Source organism: Ctenopharyngodon idella, chromosome 1 (assembly GCF_019924925.1).
Source record: "Ctenopharyngodon idella isolate HZGC_01 chromosome 1, HZGC01, whole genome shotgun sequence".
In the NCBI taxonomy this organism is placed as follows: domain Eukaryota; kingdom Metazoa; phylum Chordata; class Actinopteri; order Cypriniformes; family Xenocyprididae; genus Ctenopharyngodon; species Ctenopharyngodon idella.
The window spans coordinates 32699536-32721845 of NC_067220.1; the positions used below are offsets into that span (position 1 = coordinate 32699536).

The 22310-nt window shown below is 37.1% G+C and overlaps 2 protein-coding genes and 1 long non-coding RNA gene across 3 annotated transcripts; 2 read left to right on the forward strand and 1 right to left on the reverse strand.

Annotated features, from left to right (window-relative positions):
* Positions 1–537: 537 nt before the first annotated feature.
* Positions 538–3513, reverse strand: LOC127516806 (uncharacterized). Its single transcript, XR_007931090.1, has 2 exons — positions 1384–3513; positions 538–1248 (listed from the first exon to the last, which is right to left on the reverse strand). It is a non-coding gene; the product is annotated as an uncharacterized LOC127516806 (long non-coding RNA).
* A 572-nt stretch (positions 3514–4085) lies between these two features.
* faah2a (fatty acid amide hydrolase 2a) lies at positions 4086–13005 on the forward strand. The gene is made up of 11 exons (XM_051901684.1): positions 4086–4474; positions 5526–5608; positions 5680–5816; positions 5896–6105; positions 6865–6984; positions 7162–7297; positions 9530–9647; positions 9718–9837; positions 10282–10393; positions 10650–10837; positions 12147–13005. Exons 1-11 carry the CDS (start codon positions 4289–4291, stop codon positions 12333–12335), a joined length of 1599 nt encoding a protein of 532 aa, XP_051757644.1. The 5' UTR covers positions 4086–4288; the 3' UTR covers positions 12336–13005.
* Positions 13006–16148: 3143 nt separating this feature from the next.
* On the forward strand, positions 16149–21552 carry zgc:56493 (Thioredoxin-like). Its single transcript, XM_051899632.1, has 5 exons — positions 16149–16395; positions 17767–17871; positions 17952–18017; positions 20992–21057; positions 21223–21552. Exons 1-5 carry the CDS (start codon positions 16372–16374, stop codon positions 21286–21288), a joined length of 327 nt encoding a protein of 108 aa, XP_051755592.1. The 5' UTR covers positions 16149–16371; the 3' UTR covers positions 21289–21552.
* Positions 21553–22310: the final 758 nt, after the last annotated feature.

Sequence of the window (22310 nt, forward strand, 5' to 3'; positions counted from 1 at the left end):
GGCATCAGCAAAGTGAAATGCGGACTTCTCTTCCAAACACTCTCTCCTTTTTTAAAATGCAGACTTGGTCTTGGAACTAATTTGTATTTTTTAAACAAATTAAACTCATAGATAAATTCTGTAGGCTATCGGCTATACCATCATGTGTAAACCTCAGCTGATACCCAGGTCCGTATGGAAAAGGTGTTACAGTTTTATTTAAATGGTTTTATCTTGTATCCCCCTGGTATTGTTTAATCATTTTAGAACAAATCATTTTGCATTTTGAAATTTGATTTTTGTTTACTTCATTGGAATGTGGAATGGACAAAACTTGGTGACTTTTGTGGCACTTTCTATGTGAACACACACACAAAATGTAGACATGATTCAAAAAGGTTAAATGATCGTAAAAAAAGTCACACTTGTAGGCTATTGTTTGCAGTCAGAAATGACCAGGCTGGTCACAACCATGAATTTTGTGCTGATGATGATTAACAATATAATTCTGTTTTGTTCATGTCACTTACTGTCATAAACAGATGAGAAGATGGCAGATTCAGTTACAGGTTCTTTATTGTAGGAATGAATCAGAGAAGTCAACAGTATTGTGAAAGTCACTGAGTCGTCACTTGACTTTTGATAGAATGTCTCTTTATCCTTTGCAGGTATGAAGTTATTCTGGTTGATACAAGGAAGATGAGGATGACAATGATAGGTAGGAATCCACTTGGCAGGTAATTGGTCTGGTAAGTTCATGCACATGGTAGTGAGTGTCGAAACCAGACAAGGATGTGTGGAGACTGGTGAGTATATAACAGAGTCCTAATGAGCATGCCAGGTGATTAGTATTCGGGTGAGTTTGAACGAGTGGGTGGAGTTGTAGGGTCTGGCGCTGATGTTGTGGCTGAGTCTGTGACACTTACAGTGCAAGCCTTCTTAAGAATGTTCTCAAAATGTTAGCACAAAAACGTTATTTAGCATCATTCATGAAACGTTTTTTTTTTTTATGTTTTTATGGTCAGGTAAGTCCATGCACACGGTAGTGAGCGATGAGACTAGAAAAGGATGTGTGGAGACTGGTGAGTATATAACAGAGTATGTCATCTTGTGGTACCCAAGATCTTTAATTGGGACCATATCCCTCCCAGTCGGCGAGGTATTTGAGACGACCGCCCAGTCATCGGGAGTCCAAGATGTCACAGACAGTGTAGATGAGCCCCTCTTCTGATTCCACTGGAGGAGGAGGTACATGCGTTGCGACAGACCCTGTGGGAGAAGAGACAAGAGAATCACTGTGAGGTTTGAGCAGAGAAACATAGAAGGTTGGTGAAATTTTATAATTGGGAGGTAAGTTTAACCGGTAAGTGACTTAATTTATTTGTCTCTGGATGGTGAACGGACCGATGTAACGGGTACTCAGCTTATGACAGGGCAGTCGGAGGCAGATGTCCCTGATGGAGAGCCAGACCTTCTGCCCTGGGTGGTAGATGGGAGTCACAGATTTTTTTAGGTTGGTCTGGCTCTTATGCCTCCTTACTGCCCTCTGCAGATGGATATGAGCTGAGTCCCAGACCCTTTCGCTTTCCTGGAAACAGTGTTTCACAGCTGGGACTTCCGATGGCTCACCTGACCAGGGAACAGGGATGGTTGGAAACTGAGTATGCATTGGAAAGGTGTTAATCCAGTAGAGTTCTGATGAAGAAAATTCTGAGCATACTCTGCCCAGGTTGTGGCAGTATGACTGCAGGTAACATCCGATTTCTTGGATCTTCATTTCTGTCTGCCCATTGGACTGTGGATGGTAGCCTGAGGATAAACTCCAAAGCTAATGTTCTCGTAGCTTTTGCAGGACCTGGTAACGTGTTGGCGATGTTCAGCCTGGTTCCGGGTGTAGATCAGGATGTCGTTGATGTAATGGATGAAAAAGTGATGGAGGTTCTCCCGGAACACCTCATTCATAAATACCTGGAATACGGAAGGTGAGTTACACAGCCCTGTATGGCATGACCAGATATTCAAAGTGGTCTGATGGTGTTACAAAGTCGGTCTTCCAATCATCACCCTTCCGTATCAGGATGAGGTTTTATGCGTTACGCAGCTTGGTGAATACATGTGCTCCCCTCAGTTGTTCCAAAGCAGCAGGGACCAGAAGAAGTGGATAGCGGATCTTGATGGTTTGTTCATTGAGAGTATGGTAATCAATGCAGGGAATTCAAGCCTTCGTCCTTCTTAGCCACGAAGAAAAAGCTGGAAGGCTCAGGGGAGGTAGAAGGACGAATGTAACCTTGGTTGAGAACTTCCTCGATATTCTCCTACATGGCCTGCTTCTCCAGGATCAATAGTGGGTAGATTTTACCTTCAAACAATGTGGCTCCAGGCAGCAGCTCGATGGCACAGTCCCATGGCCGATGAGGTGGTAACTTTGTAGCCAGTTGTATGCTGAATACATCCCGGAGCGCCCGGAACTTACTGGGGATCTCCACTTGAGTTGTAGGAGTGGGACTTTCGATGGTAGTAGAGTTGAGAGACACTTGATGATGATTCTTCACCAGTTTGTGAGGAAGTTGAAGACAGTGGTAACAGTGGTCGCTCCATGACAGAATGTCACCAATCGACCAGGAGATGTGAGTGAGTTTGCATCCACGGGCGTCCCAGGATGATATCTGCAGTTGAGCCCTCCAGCACCAGAAACGAAATTTCCTTTGTGAAAACAGCCAATGTGAAGTGTGAGTGTGGGGGTGCAGTGTGTGATTACTCCTCATCCCAGCAATTTCCCCAGAATGGAATGAATGTTCAGTGCTTTGACTGTGACTGGTGGATGTAGTGACTGACGGAGTGACTGGACTAGATCGGCAAATGGATCGGTTGTTGACTGGTAAGACGGTCCTGATTCCATCTTGTAGTATTTTAGGTCTGGTCTTGTGTCATAAACAGATGAGGAAACGGCAGATTCAAAGTTACAGGTTCAACAAGGAATGAATCAGAGAAGTCAACAGTATTGTGAAAGTCACTGAGTCGTCATTTAACTATTGATAGAATGTCTCTTTATCTTTTGCTGGTATGAAGTTATGTTGGTTGATACAAGGAAGATGAGGATGACAATGATAGGTAGGAATCCACTTGGCAGGTAAGTGGTCTGGTAAGTTCATGCACATGGTAGTGAGTGATGAAACCAGACAAGGATGTGTGGAGACTGGTGAGTATATAACAGAGTCCTAATAAGCATGCCAGGTGATTAGTATTCAGGTGAGTTTGAACGAGTGGGTGGAGTTGTAGGGTCTGGCGCTGATGTTGTGGCTGAGTCTGTGACACTTACAGTGCAAGCCTTCTTAAGAATGTTCTCAAAATGTTAGCACAAAAACGTTATTTAGCATCATTCATGAAACGTTTTTTTTTTATGTTTCAGAATGTTCAGAGAACCTTCAAGTGTACCATTCCCATAATGTTTGCAAAATTATAAATTGGAATGTTCACTTAACATTCACATTAAAAAGTAAGAAATAAAAATAAATAAATAAATAAATAAATAACTGAACCTTTTGACGTTCAGACAAAATCTCATTCCTGCAGGCAAAGTAGTGTACTTTCCTCTGAGTACAACATGGATTTTTGTTCATCACAACAAAAAGATTGCTGTACCAGCTAGACCAGCACTATACCAGCTCTAACCATCATAAATCAGCCTGGACCAACATGGAATTCATGCTTGTTTATGCTGGAATTTTCAGCAGGGAAGTTCAAAGTTATAATCCAACTTTTCTTTCTCTCCCTTTGGGTTGGTTTGGAGAAAATCCTTCTCCATTCATGGTTTAAGCCACACAGTTTCCCTGTTCTTTCTTCAGACAGCTTAGTGTCCAGTGGTATTACTTGCTTAGGGACAGTGTCAAAATGGTCCAAGAAGTTTATCTCATGATTGCCACAGAGATTCATGTGAAAGCTGTTCCTGCCAAAGCCAGAAGTTTCTGCACTGGCTGGGACAGAAGTTCCTGTTTTGACCTCTCTAACCCTCAGCTTAACGTCTGGCTGGCTGACATGGCATGGGTGGCCTCTGCATGCATCTTGCAAGGCTCCCAAACCCTGGAAATATTTGGTGACCACAATACAATACATTACAGACATAACCATAAAATCTGTGATGTGTGTCCAAACTTCTGACTTTGTATGCCTTTAACATTAGTCTCCATGTATCCAACTGCAAGGATTCAGTAACACCACTCTGCATGCAGAGGGCAGTAAAGAGCCAATTCCTGTTTCACTTTGAAACAAAGCTGCGTACTGGACCTGGTGTCATTGCTGCTCATTGACGATGGCTTTGAACCGGTTCGAGCGGTTCTTAAGCCGGCTGCTTCGAGCTGTGATGTGGATGTTATTCGCCGTTTTTAAGTTATTTGCACCTCAGCAACGGCATGGAGTTTCGCGACTCCCACCCATCAATAACCCACTTCTGCTGCTCTCAGCGATGCAGCTTGCCCGAAAGATTCGTCGAAAGGAAGTAAGATGTAAATAAAAACTCCATAGGCTCTAACGTTATATCTTGATCATTATAATGAAAAGCATGACCGTAATAACATGTTGATAACACATTGAATGACGCTACGGTAAAGATCCTTAGTTCACACCAGTCAGGAAGAAGAGATGCGACGAGGTGAATTGCAATGAATGCTGGGAGTTGTAGTAGCTTCTTTTATTTATTGCATTTTATTTATTTATTTATTTTTTACCACAGAGCCTTATTAACATCACAGTTTGTCTTCTGATCATAGTTCAGCTCTCTGTATTAATGTAGGTGATCAGAGTGGTATGTAGTATTTACACACTAGAGAAATTCAAGAGAGTTTTCAAGGCTGTTCAGAGGTCAGCAGCAGTTATGAAATAAATAGCTATGTTGTTTAGGGCTTAACTCTGTTATAAAAGTCTTCTATAGGTCTGTGTATCCAAATCAAATTTTATTTTCAGTTCCCCCCTTTTAAAAGAAAGACTTGTATAAAAAAACAAATAATTCCAGTATTAAAGTATAGATGTATAATATATAGTAGTTTTAAAATATAAGTGTGTGAGTTGTAAATATTTAATAAACAGGAAAAAAATATTATAACGGGCTATTTCAACACTTAATTTTTCTCCAAAAGTGACGTTATTACGATTACACATCATATTTGCACATAATATCAAAAAAGCCTAACCATCATAACATGTGATAAATCTTTTAGCATCAATGAAATTGAATTTTTCAAGATTTCAAGTATTCAAAAAAATGACCCCAGACTGTTGTTAGCCATATGTATTATTGATACAGTATGTCTATCATATGTTTATTTACAATTGTTTTTTGGAGACCAGACAGATATAACCCAGTGAGGCATTTAGCTACATGATTTATATTCACAATAGATCTGACCTAAGCTTTGAATCTACATCTTTCTACTGTATGTTTGTCTTTCAGTTTGATGCCCACACACATTTTGTTTACATTTGTGGGCTGTAGTGACTTTTACTGCATTATGTATTCCAAACACTTATTGATTTCCTTCAAATATCTCTAGGTAACGAGTGTTGAAGTGGTCCAGGCCTACATTGACCGCATCCAGGAAGTCAACCCACTTATCAATGCCATGGTGAAGGACAGGTGAGTGAGTTCAAGGGCAAAATCAACCTACATTTCATTCTGACTCTGAACACATATTCTCTTTTCCTCAGATTTTCTGCAGCGCTTCAGGAAGCCGCACAGGTAGACAAACTAATAGAGGAGGAGACGGGAGGAGAGGATGTGTTGGAGGACAGGCTACCTCTGCTTGGAGTACCCATCAGTGTTAAAGAGTCCTTTGCTCTGCAAGGTATTTTATTTTTGATAAACTCTTCATTCCAAAATGGAATATATATGTAGGATGACACTTTCTGTTTTCTTCCTAACAGGCATGCCTAACTCGACAGGGCTGTTGAGCAGACGGGATCTCATTTCAGGGGTAGATGCCCCATCTGTTGCACTGTTGAAGAGGGCGGGAGCGATTCCACTGGGTGTAACTAACTGCAGTGAGCTCTGTATGTGGCTAGAGTCCCACAACCACCTCTATGGCATCACTAACAACCCCTATGACTTTGAGAGAATTGCAGGCGGCAGCTCAGGTCATTTTTATACAAATATACACATCCTAATCACTTTAATCATAGTAAAACTGACAGAAAAATCCAACCTGCACTCACTCTTATTTTATAATTATTATAAAATGTTCAATTTTATGCACTTTTAGGAGTTTTGCATACACTGTTTTACTGTTAAAGGTGCTCTCTGTAATTTTTTATTAAAATAAAAAAAAAAAAGAAAGAAAGTTATTTAATTAAAGTTTGCATCATTAAAACCTCTTTACCCCTGAAAAAATGAATAGTTTAACAATATATGTATATTTAATTAAAGTTTATTTGTATATCACTTTTCACAATCCATATTGTTTCAAAGCAGCTTGACCACAAAGATTATTTTAATAAGTGATGCACACTCACACAAGAAAAAGAATCCAGTTATATTAGTAGCCTAATAAAGTTTTAACGGCTTTAAAGTATTTTTGTCGCTTCATAACATTTAAGATAACCCTTTTAAAGCCATTAAACTGGTCACCTCATGGTGGCTGCCATGTTGGGATCACATGACCAGCAAAACAATACACACTGTATCTCTGTAACCCCTTTATTATCTGACATTTTTGCTCACAGAATAAATTGATAATGGCTGACTGTGAAGTGCATTTTTACAAAGGGCATCTGTAACTGAGAATTATTGCTTTTGCATTATGTTGCATCCTCTCCACTAGGTGTCAGTATACATCCAAGATGACTGCCAGGGCAACATAAATAAAAATTAATTGTAGTTAATACTGTTATTTGCAGGAGGTGAGGGCAGTATATTGGGTGGTGGTGCCTCTGTGATTGGAATTGGGTCAGATATCGGGGGTAGTATCCGTATTCCCTGCTTTTTCAATGGCATCTTTGGACACAAACCATCATTAGGTAAGAAACATCATCATTAGGGTGCAGTTGTGTGCATGTGTTGGTAGAATAATGGTTACAGTCTACAGAGGGAGTATGTGGTTTCTACTGTATATATACTTAACTTTGTCATGGTAGTAATGTTGATTAAGGCCATGAGGAACGCAAACTACATTTTGTTTTTTTCTGTACATACAGGTATTGTAAGTAATGATGGACAGTATCCTCCCGCCTCGGGACTGCAGATGGGATTTCTGTGTACAGGACCTATGTGCCGCTATGCAGAAGACCTGATTCCCATGCTAAGCATCATGGGAGGACCCAATGCAAACAAGTAATATGATATTTGCAAAATAATTAGATAGGTATGGTCTTCACAGCAACACTGTGAGCAAATATTAACTTGTTAAGATTGGGGTTTGTAAGATTTGTAAGTTTCTTATGCTCAACAAGGCTGCATTTATTTGATAATACAGTAATATTGCAAAATATTTTAATTTTAATTTTTTGTTTAATAAATGTTAAAATGTAATTTATTCCTGTGACGGCAAGGCTGGATTTTCAACATCATTACTCCAGTCTTCAGTGTCACGTGATCCTTCAGAAATCATGCTAATATGCTGATTTCTTCTTATTGTCAATGTTGAAAACAGATTTTGCTGCTTAATATTTTTGTGGAAACTGATACATTTTTCAGGATTCTTTGATGAATAGAAAGTTTAAAAGAACAGCGTTTATTTCAAATAGAATCTTTTGAATAACTTTATGTCATTATTGATCAGTTTATCAATTTATTATTGACCATGATTGACCAATTTTCATCTTTGCTGATTAAAATTATTGGTAACACTTTACAATAAGGTTCATTAGTTAACATTAGTTAACTACATTAGTTAACATGAACTAATAATGAACTGCTCTTCTACAGCATTTATTAATCTTTGTTAATATTAATTTCAGCATTTACTAATACATTATTAAATCATTAGTTGTATTTGTTAACATTAGTTAATGCACTGTGAAGTAACATGAACAAACTATGAACTGCTGTATTTTTATTAACTAACATTACAAATACAGTAACAAATGTATTGCTCATAGTTAGTTCATGTTAGTTAATACATTAACTAATGTTTAACTAATGAACCTTATTGTAAAGTGCTACCAAATTATTAAAGGTACACTTCACTTTTTTTTTTTTTTACTTTGTTTAAAATGAACAAAATTGAAAGAATGAGTCAATACATCATCAATCCTTCTTTTAAAACAGTTTTTGTCTTACCCTGATTCAATATGGTAAGCCTACTATAAGTGTTTATATTTTATATTTTAAACCTGCCGGGATGGTTTGCGGAAAATTGCGTACATATGTCACTTGCATGTGCGCGTCTCATCATATCCGTAAATAGAGAAAAGTTGCTCCGGCTACTTTGGGTGCTTCTCAATACTCAAATTGATGCTTTCTCGATTCCTTGCACCTCCGTCCTCGAGCCTGTGACCCAGAAACTGATCAAAGTTAGCCATCTTGAAGGACATTTCAATTCTCTAATTGCACGGCAAGGAACGAGGAGTGAGGACGCTTCTAGAGGAGCTATAAGCGATGAGCTATATGCAAAGTCTTTCTTGTTGAAAAACCTGACACACATATAAATTCTCCTCCCCTTCACATCTGTTACATTAATTTTAATTTATATTTTAACTTTGCAGTTTAATATTCCAATATACAAATAAGATTTTATTTCGTCCTCATTTTCTTTCCTTGCTTCGTTTCGTTGCATCCTACGGGGGTGGAGCTGAGACGCGAGGAAGGGAGGTAAGGAAAGAAAAGGAGGATGCACAAATCAGAAATGAGAAGCACCCTCTGACGCATGTATGGTGTGGGAGTGGCATAGGTTAGTTGTCACATCAAGTGAGAAAGTTTGACATGGAGCAGCTAAATCTCAAACCTCCAGGAAATCACCCGTTTTTAAAAAAACAGAACAAAGGAGAGCCTGCTGGCAAAAAGAAAACGCGAGTTAGCTCGTAATAAAACAAGAATCAACATTGGCTTGGCTTTTCAGAGGTGGCGAGAACCGAGGGATTTGAAATGTTGTAAAAGCGATGTGGAGATGGCATTTTTATTACTCAACAGGTGAGAGAGGTATTTTATTGAACAAATAAATTGCCATATGTAGCTCTCTAACAGAGTTCAGTGTAAAGCATTATCTATTGTGAAGGGTCATTTCATGATGCTTGTTGTAGCGCTGTGCTTGAATTTATTTTTTAAGGAAATACTGTGTCTGTTAATGGTTAATGGTCTATTAATGGTTATCTACAGTAACGGCTTCTATGGGCCAAAAGTTACATTGTGTACCTTTAATTTCTTCCCAGAAAAACAACTTACTGATCCCAAACTTTTCAACGGTTCTGTTCTTGCATTATAGTTTCATTTTTTTTTCCTTGCAGCATATTCATAGGGTGGCGTTCATCTTACTCTTTCAACATGATTATTTTCAGTGGTTAAATCAAACCTATTACGAATGCATCCCAAATGAAAATGTCTCTCGGTCTGTTTCACTCTCTTTAGACTGTCTCTCTCTGCTGAAGTAGATTTGAAAAAGCTGAGGTTCTTCTCTGTTCCCCACAATGGGGGCTCTCATTTAGTCTCTCCAGTGGACGCACAGCTGCTTCAGGCACAGAAGATGGTAAGCAGGTGTGTGTGTAGATGGGCTTCAGTAAAACTGATATTCATCTCAAAATGGGCTTTATTTTTAGGTGGTCAGACGTTTAGAGGCAGACCTTGGGGTTAAGGTCCAAGAGCTGTTCATCCCACAGCTCAAATACTCCTTTCAGATCTGGGGAACTATGATGGCTTCACCTGGCAAGGATGGAAAGGTGTGTGTTTTTAGCCATTATAATTTTGATAAACAAAAAATGTCATGCCCTTATTGCGTATAACATTGAATATATTGAATGAATTAAATTGAATTGAATTGAAATTTTTAAAGATGGAAGTCAATTTCAGACGATGATAAAATATCAAAATAAAGTTGAAGTTGACAACCATTAGATAACTTTCAACCTCTCATTGAGCTCAACTTTAGTGTTTTCATTCAGTTAAGCGTCCTCTTGATGTTTTTTTGCTATTTTGTAAATAATAAGGTTATAATTAAAGGGATAGTTCACCCAAAAATGAAAATTCTGTCATCATTTACTCACCCTCATGTTGTTCCAAACCTTAATTTTTATACTGTATGTTAGGGTACTACATAACATGAATGATATTCTAGTTGTCAACATAGTTTTTATCAGATGTTTTTTTTTTTTTTTTCATCTCAGCCTCCCACCACCTTTGCGGAGCTAATGGGTGAAGGCGGGAAGAAGGTGTGGCCAGTATGGGAGCTGTTCAAGTGGATTCTGGGATTTTCTTCTCACACTATAGCAGCAATAGGTCTGTGACAAAGCAAATGAGCTTGTGCACTTTTAACTCTAGATGTGACTGATTGAATTTCTCAATTCCTTTCGCTCCATGTCTCCTAAATTCTGATTAACTTTACTGGCCTGAGATCAGTACTAGCAAGTCTTCTTGCGATGAGTGTTCCCAAAAGTATCCAGATTTTGCAAAGACCTTTGTTTTTGACAATATTTAGTGTATCTTAAGATGAATTCATTTGATAATAGTGTCCCTTTCTGTCTCTCTTTCTTAGGTCTGGCTCTGGTTGAGCTATTCCAGAGTTCCCATCCATCTCCATTCATTATACAGCAGAAGGAGAGTCTGCAGCAGGAGTTGGAGGAATTACTAGGAACAGACGGAGTGCTGCTGTACCCCTCTCATCCACAGATTGCCCCTAAACACCACCACCCAATTTTCACGCCCTTCAACTTCTCATACACTGGTAAGTGTTGAACTGGTAAGCGAACAAAGCTGTACTTGCTTATTCGTTTGAATATGAATAATGATGATCACTTTCTTTATTCAAACGGCCATGTCTATGGAAGTAAAATAATGACAAATGTATCTGAAACAAAAAAGCATGTTGATTTGCACTAATTGAAAAAAAAATCCATTGCATTATCGGTGCTTACATTTTAATGCATTGTATTTTCAGGGCTTGAATTTTTAGTGTCTGAAATTCAACATGGTTGTATGTTCAAGCTATGAATATTTAAATATAAAAAAATGTACCCACGTTTTCATTTTTAAAAATTCAATAATCCATATTTGCCTTCCAGACTTCACCAAAATATTCAGTCTGTTTAAAAATATTCGTTTTTGGTCAATGTTTATTTCGCTTTACAAATTAGTTTCCACAAATTCAGTGGTTCAAATTCTAAAGAAAGTTTAGTTGGTTAGTTGGCTCACCAGCAGGTGGTGCAAGCACTTGTTGACAAAGACCAAAGCATCAGGTAGAGCAAGTCATTCATTCTCAAAAACTGATTTGCAGAAATGGAGCAAGCTGTAAGTATATGTTATGATTATCAGGGCCAGTATATATGCAGAAAAGCTGATTAAGACACAGAAGCTGCGTTTACATTTAATTCAACATCTTCACTGTTAATTTCCCTATGTAGGCTACATGTAGCAGCTTTCTCTACGGCAAAGGAGATTATAACATTAATCGACGCTGATGTAGCCTGTTCATAACCCGTTATAAAGAAACCGCTTAATGCTGCTCAATGGACTACTTTCAATTCAACATGCTTTTTTGTATCAGCGCCAATAGCCTCGTGGGCAGCGCACCGACATATAGCGCAGTTGCGCTTTGGGCGTCCCGAGTTTGAGTCCAATCCTCTCTCCAACTTCGCTTCCTGTCAACTTACTATCCTGTCACAATAAAGGCAAAAACACCAAAACTAAATCTTAAAAAAAAAACATGCTTTTTTATTTCAAATACATTTGTCATTATTTTTCTTCCATAAATGTCATTATGAAAATATTTGTGTATTTTAATTCTCGGGCCTTGTCTGTGTGGCCTCTTGACTTCCTTGTTTGCTTTCCTCACTTTTGTTTTCACCTCGTGCATTTTTTCACTAAGTTGAACAGCCAATCAAAGCAATCTTTTTCACCGACGCTGATTCAACATGCTTAGTCGGCAAAAAAGCTGCCAACAGTGTTAACAGTGCGGAACACACTGCCAAAACTGAGCTTACAGATGCTTAGCTGACCGTCGGTTTGGTGTATCATGGCGGTTGTATTCTTTGCGGGTATCTTTAATATCCTGGGTCTACCAGTGACCCAGTGTCCATTAGGGCTGAGTGCGGAGGGTTTGCCCCTGGGCGTACAGATTGTGACAGGTAAATTACAGGACCGTCTCTCTTTGGCCACTGCCCTCTACCTGGAGAAAGCTTTTGGTGGCTGGAGGGAACCAGGCAAGACAACAGCCAAGCCTTAATCCATCTCATGCATCTGCAACAACAGGACCACATAACCAACAACACGTACTGTATCACATATACAACACGTGTAACCATCCAAAGCTTACTTACATTTAAGTGCAGAATGCATTTTACATTAACTGACATGTTTTAGAGGGCTGCATTTGTGTTTACACTGATATATGAAAACTTTATTTTATTCATAAAAAACTGGATGATTACATGAGATATTTAATAACTTTATAACTATGTGAGAAATACTGTATTTCATTTCATAACAGTACTTTTTTTTTTTACTTTCATGCACTAAAAACAAGGATGTTTGAACAAGTATTTGTACTGTTCACTGTGTTATCTTTAACAGGCTTTTCAAGAGCAGGCTCTTTCTTCTGACAAATCTGTTTTATGTTGAATATGCCATAAGCAGGTTTCAGTGTTTTAGAAGGAATAAGTTTTGTTGCACTCAAAGGATGTAAAGCAATCATATTTAGAAGTAAATAACATGCTGGGGCATTTTAAGTGTTGGGCATTGGCAAACCTTTGTTTTCTTGGCCTTTATTACTCATATTTTGTTGTGGTTTCTCTGAAAATTCCGTTCAAACATTTTGTAATCTGCTGACGTATTAAATAATGCACCTAAAGCAGTAACACTGAATAAAAATGACTCTTTTAATGTGATTTCCCAAATATTGAGTGCAATATCTGTCTTAATATATTTTTAAGTCTTCTTAATAAATATGGCTTCAGGGGTATCTGAATGTTGATGATGTTTTCTCAGCATGTCAAACGTCATCAACATTAAACGTCATCATTTCAAAAGAAAATATGGACAACAGATGACATTAAATGCATTTATTGTTTTATTGTGTAATGCTGAAGGGATCATAAATGAAGCCAGACAAGGGTCAAAATCTGTTGGATATAGGGATATTTCAAATAATTGAAAACAAATTTTTCTTTCTTTCCCTTCAAAAAAAGTGTCACAATATTCAAAGTTACTCAGATTCACCCATTAGTGTGCCAATAAAACAAGCTTTGTTGGAAAACTTCAAACCACCACAATTTCTACACATTTCAAGAACCTACAAATGGCTTAGTTATCTTTGCACATTAAACTGGGATTGGAGAAAGTATTTTAATATAAAAAAGAAAACTGCTTATACATGATATGATCCTTTGTGTAACCTATAAACATAATTAAATTATTTAATTTAAATACAGGCACATTTTAAGTTATTTTTGCAGAGTAGAAATTTAAATTTTATCTATATTTTTTGATGGCATCAGTCAAGTTATGCATCCTTTTGACCATAGCATATGTGACCATAAGGTGACAGCATTACACATTATGGCATGTCTACTAAACTAACAAGGTGTTTTGGGTACATTATTATTATTATAAGATCAATTCAGCCAGGTAAAAATTCACATGTTCCCTTTACTCTTAGGGAGTGATCAGTTGACACTCTTTTGCCTCCAGGTTAGTTTGTCCCCTATATTGGGACTATTTCCATGTTTTCAATCTATTTTTTTTTCTGTCTCACTTGTTACTCTGTCTACACTCTACACCTAGGAAATGGAATGAGCGAGACAGGTCCACTTTACAATCAACGCTCTATTGCTGCAGACTGATTAGATACGAGAGCTGTCATCAAGGTTACCCAACACTAAACATGCTAATTATAGTCTTTATGTAAAAATGTTGGCTTTTAAATTGGATGTCAGATATGGACTGTAGACCATGCTTTCAGCACTTGATGCTTCAGCAGTCCACAAAATGTCTTTTCTGTTTGTTTTTCCTGCAGTTTTTTATGTGAGGGTTTGCATTGATCCATGTGTTTGATATAGTTAATTTGCAAGCAAATGGACTTTTGAGGTAATTTTGCTGATTATCTGTCTGGCTTAATCAGTTGTAATAGCATTCTTACATCATTTACCCCAATTCGCTGTGAACAGGTTTAAACCGGATGTTTATGAATAAGTTCTAGGATCCACAATGAAAACCTTCACAGACTGTGATCTCATTATTAAACTATAACATGATGTTCATGCCTCAGTTGAACGTTTAGGGCTATACAACCATGCTCACATGACCTTTAAGCGGCTGTAAGGCTTTCTTTCCAAATGATGGAGACATAGACACCTGGAAACGGTGAATAGCTGCTAGAGGCAGTGTTTCGTATCTGTGGCAACATCGTACTCAGAGACTTCAAAGAGCAATTATTCCAGACCCTATTACAACACACTCATCACCATCATCTCATGCATTTTCATCAGTGTTCAAAGAAAATGATTAACATGTGATTGGATGGGATGGAATGAGACATCACAGAACAGGCTGAGTGAAACTGAAGGCTGGTCTAAAGAGCAGAAAAAAGGAACAGCACATGGGGCACTAGACATGAGAATTACCTATGTGGGCAATTTGTGTGCATATTAACAGTGTGACCACTGTTTAAAAAAAAAAAATTCATAAACACAAACATGCTCATTTAAATAGGGTGAAGTCAGCTAAAATGGGCCACGTTTTGGTAAATGACTTATAATACCATCAAATAAGCTATGCATGAGATCTAATGATATTTTTATAAATTAGCATGGGTCTCTTAAATATAATGTATTTTTTAAATGTTAAAAAGTATAATTGTTTTAAAATTATGAGAGTATCAGCAGGTCCCTTCTTGAGCCCCGGCACAACATTCAGGTAAAATGGGCCAATATAAAAATAGGCTGAAATCTTTTTTATTTTTAACAGTAAATTGACACTATTGTCTTTAGTGTGCCATAGCAACAACACCATAAATTTATTTTATTAAATATAAAGTTGAACAAATATTTCATTAAAAAATGCAATTAAAAATGAACTGATCATGTTGTATAGGTATGTGTTTCTGTGCATTGGTGTCTTTTGTGCATGTATGTGTGTATGCTTGTCAAATATCTGTCAAACGTTTTGTTAAAGATTAGAATATCTTTGACAAAAAAAATTTTAACATTTCCTGTAGCTATAGGTCTTAACATTGTACTGTACTGACATCTTCCTTTCTTTCCCTTTCTCTTATCTCTCTGTTTCCTTTCTTTGCTTGTCCTCCTGCCACACTGTCTGCAATGCAATTTTTTTTAAAAGACTGTTAAGATTTTGTATGGATACATCTAGGCCTATAAACCTATTTTCACCCTCAATTTCTGTGTAAAAGTGTGTGTGTGCAGCCCATTTTAGCTGATTGTGGCCCATGCATGTAATATTTTAATTTTTTTCATTTAATCATTGCTTTACTATTAATTTTGATATGGACTGTTTTTAGCAGAAGTCATTCATCACCTGTGGTAGTGCTTGCATTAGGTGTAAATCAAATGATTTTGAGCATGAATATGCTATGAACATATTTGCTGTTATCTTTTCACACCTGTTTTAACAGTGCAAAAGCCCTAAACACAAGTTTATTAGATAAAATATCTGCACTGTGACAATCAAAAACCTAATAATGTGTCAGAAATCTAATAACGTGAAGTAAACAAGTTATATTGCAATGCTAAAATCACTGTAAAGTTAACACAGTGAATTTGTTTATGCAAATTTAAAAGTGGTTCGTGTCTGATCACAGACGAGGAAAAAACAATGCGAAACGCAAAGAATGGAAGGCCATCAACTATATGATCATGCAAAGCTAGAAATTATATTTATATCATATATCAATATAAAATCATGGTTGACTGCTTTGTTTTAGTTTAACTGCTTGAGAAGTCTGTCAAAAGTACACGTGGATTTAACAACTTCTGTAAAATATCTGAAACATTTTACAAGAGAAAAAAAGCTAAAGTAGCTTATTTTAGCAAGAATGTCCAGTGCTACTCCCACATTACAGTCCCGTACAATGGGGCATTTCTAGCCTCTTGTCCACCAGCGCGAGCGCGTTTATGGGTAGGGCTTTTTCAATGAGTCGATATCGCAAAAATACACGCTTGATTCAGGCAGAGCAGACGGTCCATTTCCGGACGGGTGTGTTGAGGAAGGTTTGTTCTCTGAGCTAGAGGCAGCAGTAAAGCGATAAAATGATCGTCGTCATTGAAGATCAGGTAAGAGCGCTGCTTTAATTCAACAGACCTTCATTTAAAACTTTATTTAACAAAAAAAAAAAAAATAAGCAAAATCACGCGGTATGCCTAGGGAGGACACGTTTTGCTGACTAACTGCACGAGAGCACATAGCTGCCCATCAAACCGATTTCAATTAAGTTTGACGAAAAATTAACATGTGTGAGAATTCACAATGTATTAGCAAGGGATAACATTAAATAATATGTCAGTTCAGATTATGATTGTGAAAAATATATAGTTAGCCTATCTGCTAACCAATTCTTTACACAAGGTAATGTCTACCTAGCCACGACAACACCCGAAAGCTAAAAATGATTAAAAATGCCTAAAAATGCCGCTCTCTTATCACGTTATTCGCACTGCAACAAGTTTTGTCGTACAATTATGAACAACGCACGTGGAATACATAGTTTTGCGGCAGCTGGCATATGCCGCTTTGTTACATAACTTCCTGCTCATTAACGCAGTGTAGTCTAAACCTACCGTTGAAAAATGTTTTCCAATTTACAGTTTTAACTTGGATAACTAAAATATCACACTCCTGTATTATTTTGTTTATTTCGGCGATCGCGGCCTGATAAGACGAAGCGCGCCATCAGGTCACGTGGGTTGGACTCTTCTGACTGTTTTTCTTTTTTCGATCATTTGCCGCAGTGAAAGAGGCAAGACTGCATACAAGGACATCATTAACTGTCATGCTGACTTTCTCTTACTATTTGTTTATATTTACGCGAACGACCCCTGTTGTTTGATTGCGTATTTATGTCCTAATTTTAACATTAACAAAAGTAGTGGTCTACCATTGTGGTTTTTTGTGTTGTAACTAAAGGGCATGTGGTCTGTATATACATAATATTTAATTATACAAATGGAGATGCACAAAAAATATGCATTTAACTAAACAATAATTTATACAATTCAGTTAAGCATTATTAACTATATATTTTTTTTTTAAACAGCAGTTCTATAAACAAGTAAATAATTGAGTAACTGACAAAAATATTGCCATTTAGTTTATTTCTTCTCTAATGAAAATTGTTACAAAAGCACACAAAGCATCAAGCTTTATGCATCACCAAGCAGCGCAAAGACTAATAAAAGCTGGTCTGGAACAGCAGTGGAGTGGAGTGGAGTGGAGTGGCAGCTTTTATCTTTTCAACAAATTCCACTTACACTCCACAGTCTGGATGATGTGAAGGCAGATAAGGTTCATGTAATCTTTGTAAATTATCACAATCATGTTTTTGCTGTATAAAAAAAGTGTCCAAAGCGACACTCTCTTGTTTTTGAAATAGCTCTTTACACTATTGGTGACAGAACATGAAATCCAGCATTGACTTGTGTTCACAGGAAGGCTTTGACAAAGCTCTGGCTGAGGCAGGTGATAAGCTTGTAGTGGTTGACTTTACAGCCACGTGGTGTGGGCCTTGTCAGAGCATTGCACCTTTTTACAAAGTAAGTAACCTTTGGTTTTTTGCATCTGAGTCACTATATTCATTGGGCTGTTGGAATGAACTTATCTGACTCACTCCCAGGGTCTGTCTGAAAATCCTTCCTATGCTAATGTGGTCTTCCTCAAAGTGGACGTGGACGATGCACAGGTGAGATTTTTTTTTGCAGTTTTTTTTGCTGCGACCGTTGTGTTGTCGAATAATTCATGCCACCTCATGTTAGGTAATATGCTGCACAAATACAAAACTGTATAATGCATCTTCATACATGAAGTGTAGTTGCGTTCACACCATGTCAGAATTGCCCCAATTATGAGATTCTGAAGAAGCATTCGCATCCTCGTAGAACTCGTAATTACAAACTCCAAATTTAAACAAAAGACATACTTTTCGGTTTAATGTAGAAAGCACAAAGCTGGATAATTAAAGGTTAGTTCACCCAAAAGTTAAAAATTTTGTCATTATTTACTCACCCTCATGTCATTCCAAACCCCTAAGATTTTCGTTAATCTTTGAAACACAAATTAAGATATTTTTAATAAAATCTGAGAGATTTCTGTCTCTCTATTAAAAGTCTATTCACCCAAAAACTCTGACGCTTCAAAACATTCATAAAGAGATTGTAAAATAAATCTATATGAATCAAGCGGTTTAGTCCAAGTCTTCTGTTGTCAATCATGTTTGAGCTTCCGTTTACCTTATTTGAGTGCTCTGTTCATTTGCTGATCAGTGTTTATATGTGAATAAACGACTAAATTAAATCTGTTCGTCATATAAAGCGATCGTGTCTCTTTAGAAAACTTGGGTTAAAGTGTTTGATTCATGTGGATTTTACGATCTCTTTGAACATTTTGAAGTGTCAGTGTTTTGGGTGAATAGTCTTTTAATAGAGGGACAGAAATCTTTCAGATTTCATTAATTTTCTTCATTTGTGTTCTGAAGATGAACGAAAGTCTTAGGTTTGGAATGACACAAGGGAGAGTAAATAGCTTTGTTTTTCATCCGAAGTTGCAAAAATAACTTGTGTGCAAAATTGGGATACCGCATAAAACATTTGCCAATAGAGCCTCATTTCCATCCAGCGAGATGAAGAGGAGAAAGTAGTCACTTCCTGATAAACTGGCGCCAAAAATAACTAAGAAAATGGTAAGTTGCTGCAGTAGCAGAAGCTAATGTGGGTCTTTTTTCCATATGTAATAAATGACTTTTGCCTCAGAGCGAACTCAATAAACACGTTATCTTGCGTTCTGAGGTGGATGCCAGCTGTTTGGGAATGCAGTTGTGTAAGACAGTTCTGGGAGGTAATTATAACCAACTACTTTGGCAACAAACTTTAGCTAAGGCATTTCAGAATGACCAAAACAGCATTTCAGATGCTGTGCAATGAGATAAGTCCAGTCCACTGGTTAGTCCAGTTAAGCTGTCCCATCGTGCAAAGTTACATGACTTTTTTGATCCAATTTATTCGGTAAATGTGTTTCCATTGTAGTGTGTTTTTTTTTTTTTTTTTTTATATAAATAGAATTTGTGCATCTTGGGTTTTTTTTTTTTCTCGCGATATCCCAAAATGCACATAAAAATAGGTGGATAGAATTTTCTTTTCTTTTTTTTTTTTTTTTTGAGTGAAATAACCATTTGATGTCTAATATCCTGCTAAATAAACTTTAAAAGTATATTAAGCATTTGTGTGACGATTGTTACTTTATAATAACATGTAATGTGGTTTTTAGGGCTGTTGTGATAACCGCAATATCGTAATATCGTAAATCGTCAATATCGTAAATTGACGAGCCAACTGCAGAGGACTCCAAAAACCGCAGCAACCACGATATTTGCATGTTATTTTTTGAAAGATTATGTCCTTCTCGTTTTACACTTCATGCATGTGTACTAAATATTAAATAAGTTAATAATGATAGCATAATGTGTACCTTGGTGATTACAGAGGCTCCGTAGATTTGCACTAAACAAGTCTAAACAAACAGTGAATGTGAGAGAGATCAACTGAGCGCGTGCGATTACCTGCGTCTGTCCTTCAGGCCGAGACACATATATATTTGTGAAAAAAGGCAGTGTCCAAGGATAGTGAAATCTCTGCCTTAGCATCGATTACTAGTCAGCTGAGCCTTCTAAAGTGGCGCTCAAAGTTCAAATGATTTCAACAGCTTGTTTCTTTAAATCTCTCTTTGAATGAATCAGCGTTTTTGAACGCGTAGTTGAATGAACGGTTTAAAGACTCAAAGACAGTCCCTTGTCCCCAACAATGTAACTGCACTGACTGGCAGCCCGTCTAGAACATGCAGAGATGAGTAGTTCTGCTTATACTCGTGAAATATCAGCAGAAAGTCTCTTGTTTAGTCAGATTCGAGGATCGGAAGTAACTATTTTACATATAACAATAGTGATCTTATTGTCAGGTTTATGTTCTAGACCCTTATTTTGACATTCTCTTCTGTTTACTTCTTCCTGTTTCGAATATGATCTCGTTACACAGATCTACCTTAATATGGTTTTCACTTGAATCTACCATTATTTATTTATTTTTTATTTTATGTTGCAGTCTTCTCAAATAGTGCTACTTAGAGGATACCAAATAATAATGTGTATTTGTTGGTAGAGTCACAGACAGGCCAGTACAAAACCTGTTTGGACAGAAACTGCTGTAATCAGAGAGAATTTATTAAGATTGTTTCACAGTAATTGGTTCTCTTTTGTAACATAGATGGGCAAATACTTGATGTGTAGTCATACCAGGTATTGTATGTGCAATACAATGGAAAATGTCTGTACAGGGAAGTACCTGTAACAGAAAGACAGAAAAAACTTTGCACTAATCTATGTATTTTTTGCTGTTTTAATGCATGACATACACCACTAGAGGGTAGTAGAATAAAGTGTAAAATGCTATGGTTACATCTCAGTCATACTTTTGTTTTTGCTTTGATTCCTTGTTTCCCATTTATTCATATATGAATAATGTATTGACTTTACATAATTACCTTCAAATGTATTTAACTATACATAAAAGCTGAAATTATAATTTTTTTAATGCTTAAAGCAGTAGGGTGAGAGCAATAAAAAAGTTGTAAAGAATATAAGAGTGACGTTGTTCTGTGTTTTTCAGGATGTAGCCCAGTCTTGTGAGATCAAATGTATGCCGACATTCCACTTCTACAAGAACGGGAAGAAGGTTTGTTCTGTTGTCTTTCTTGAGTATTGCATAAAGCCCTCAATTGAACTAATATTAGTCACATATCAACTGTACAAAGTTACAGATGTCTCTCTATGAATATGCAGTGTTTAATTTACTTTCAATTATTGTTTGGATGATTTAATTACTTGTTTTCTGTTGTAGCTGGATGATTTCTCGGGGTCCAACCAGGCTAAACTGGAAGAGATGGTGAACCAATACAAAAACTAAGCCTGATATGGCACTCATAAATGTTTCCTGTGCAGCCCAAGCTCAAATTTCACTAACAAAACATGTCCACTTGTTTTGTTATTCATCAATGGACTTTCATTTTCTAATCGTTTTACAACGATTTTAGCTAGTCAGATTCTGCCTTATAAAATCTGTCATCCATTTCTATAGAAGGATTACCTCTGTATGTCCCTGTGTTCACACGTAACTCTTATTAAATGTCTTTTTTTCAGGATCAATAAACACAATTATAAAAAAAAAAAATCTTATTGGGAATGTCATTTTTGTTCTTCAGAATTTTATCTTGCCGGCGAAGCGTATTTCTACACTACTAGCTAGTTTGTCTCAGGCCCTGATGCCTGTTGTTTGCTTGTTCTATTCATGTGTTGTATTGTTAAAGGTTTCTCTAAAATCTGTTTGTCCAAAGTATTGTAGCTCCATAAATTGCTAGTAGCCACTGGCCAGCTCACAGCATCAACTCTAAGTTTTGTTGCATCTGCATGTTGTTTACAATCATGCTATTCATAGAATTTCATCGTTATCATCACCAAGGACATCTTTTAAGGCAAGCATTGGCACCCTTACATCCTGACAAACAGGTAATACAGAAAGTGGCTGTGTGTTTATAACTTGCATCAGCCTTGACCGTAATCTCTAACTTGCATCAATCTTGATCTCTTCTTGAACAGTTGGCGAGTAGCTCGCTTCATTATTTTGTTGCTTCATGAGTCTATATTGCAAAATATTTATAAATTATGGGGTAGCATCATACGTGACCGTTTGCCCTACCTGTCATTTAACAGTTTTACACTTTTTATTTCTTTGTATTCTTCATCTGGTTTTAGGGTCATTAAAAACATTCACGCAAGAGGAAAGCAGCATTGGGCATGTACTATCACTTTTTATTCTCTTTAATTTAGCATCACCTTGTTGCTGGAGGGCTGAACTTTACCCCTGCTACCTCCAGTAACAATTGTCAGAGTTGACTTAATTATGATAGTAGATAGTATGGGTGGATTCAT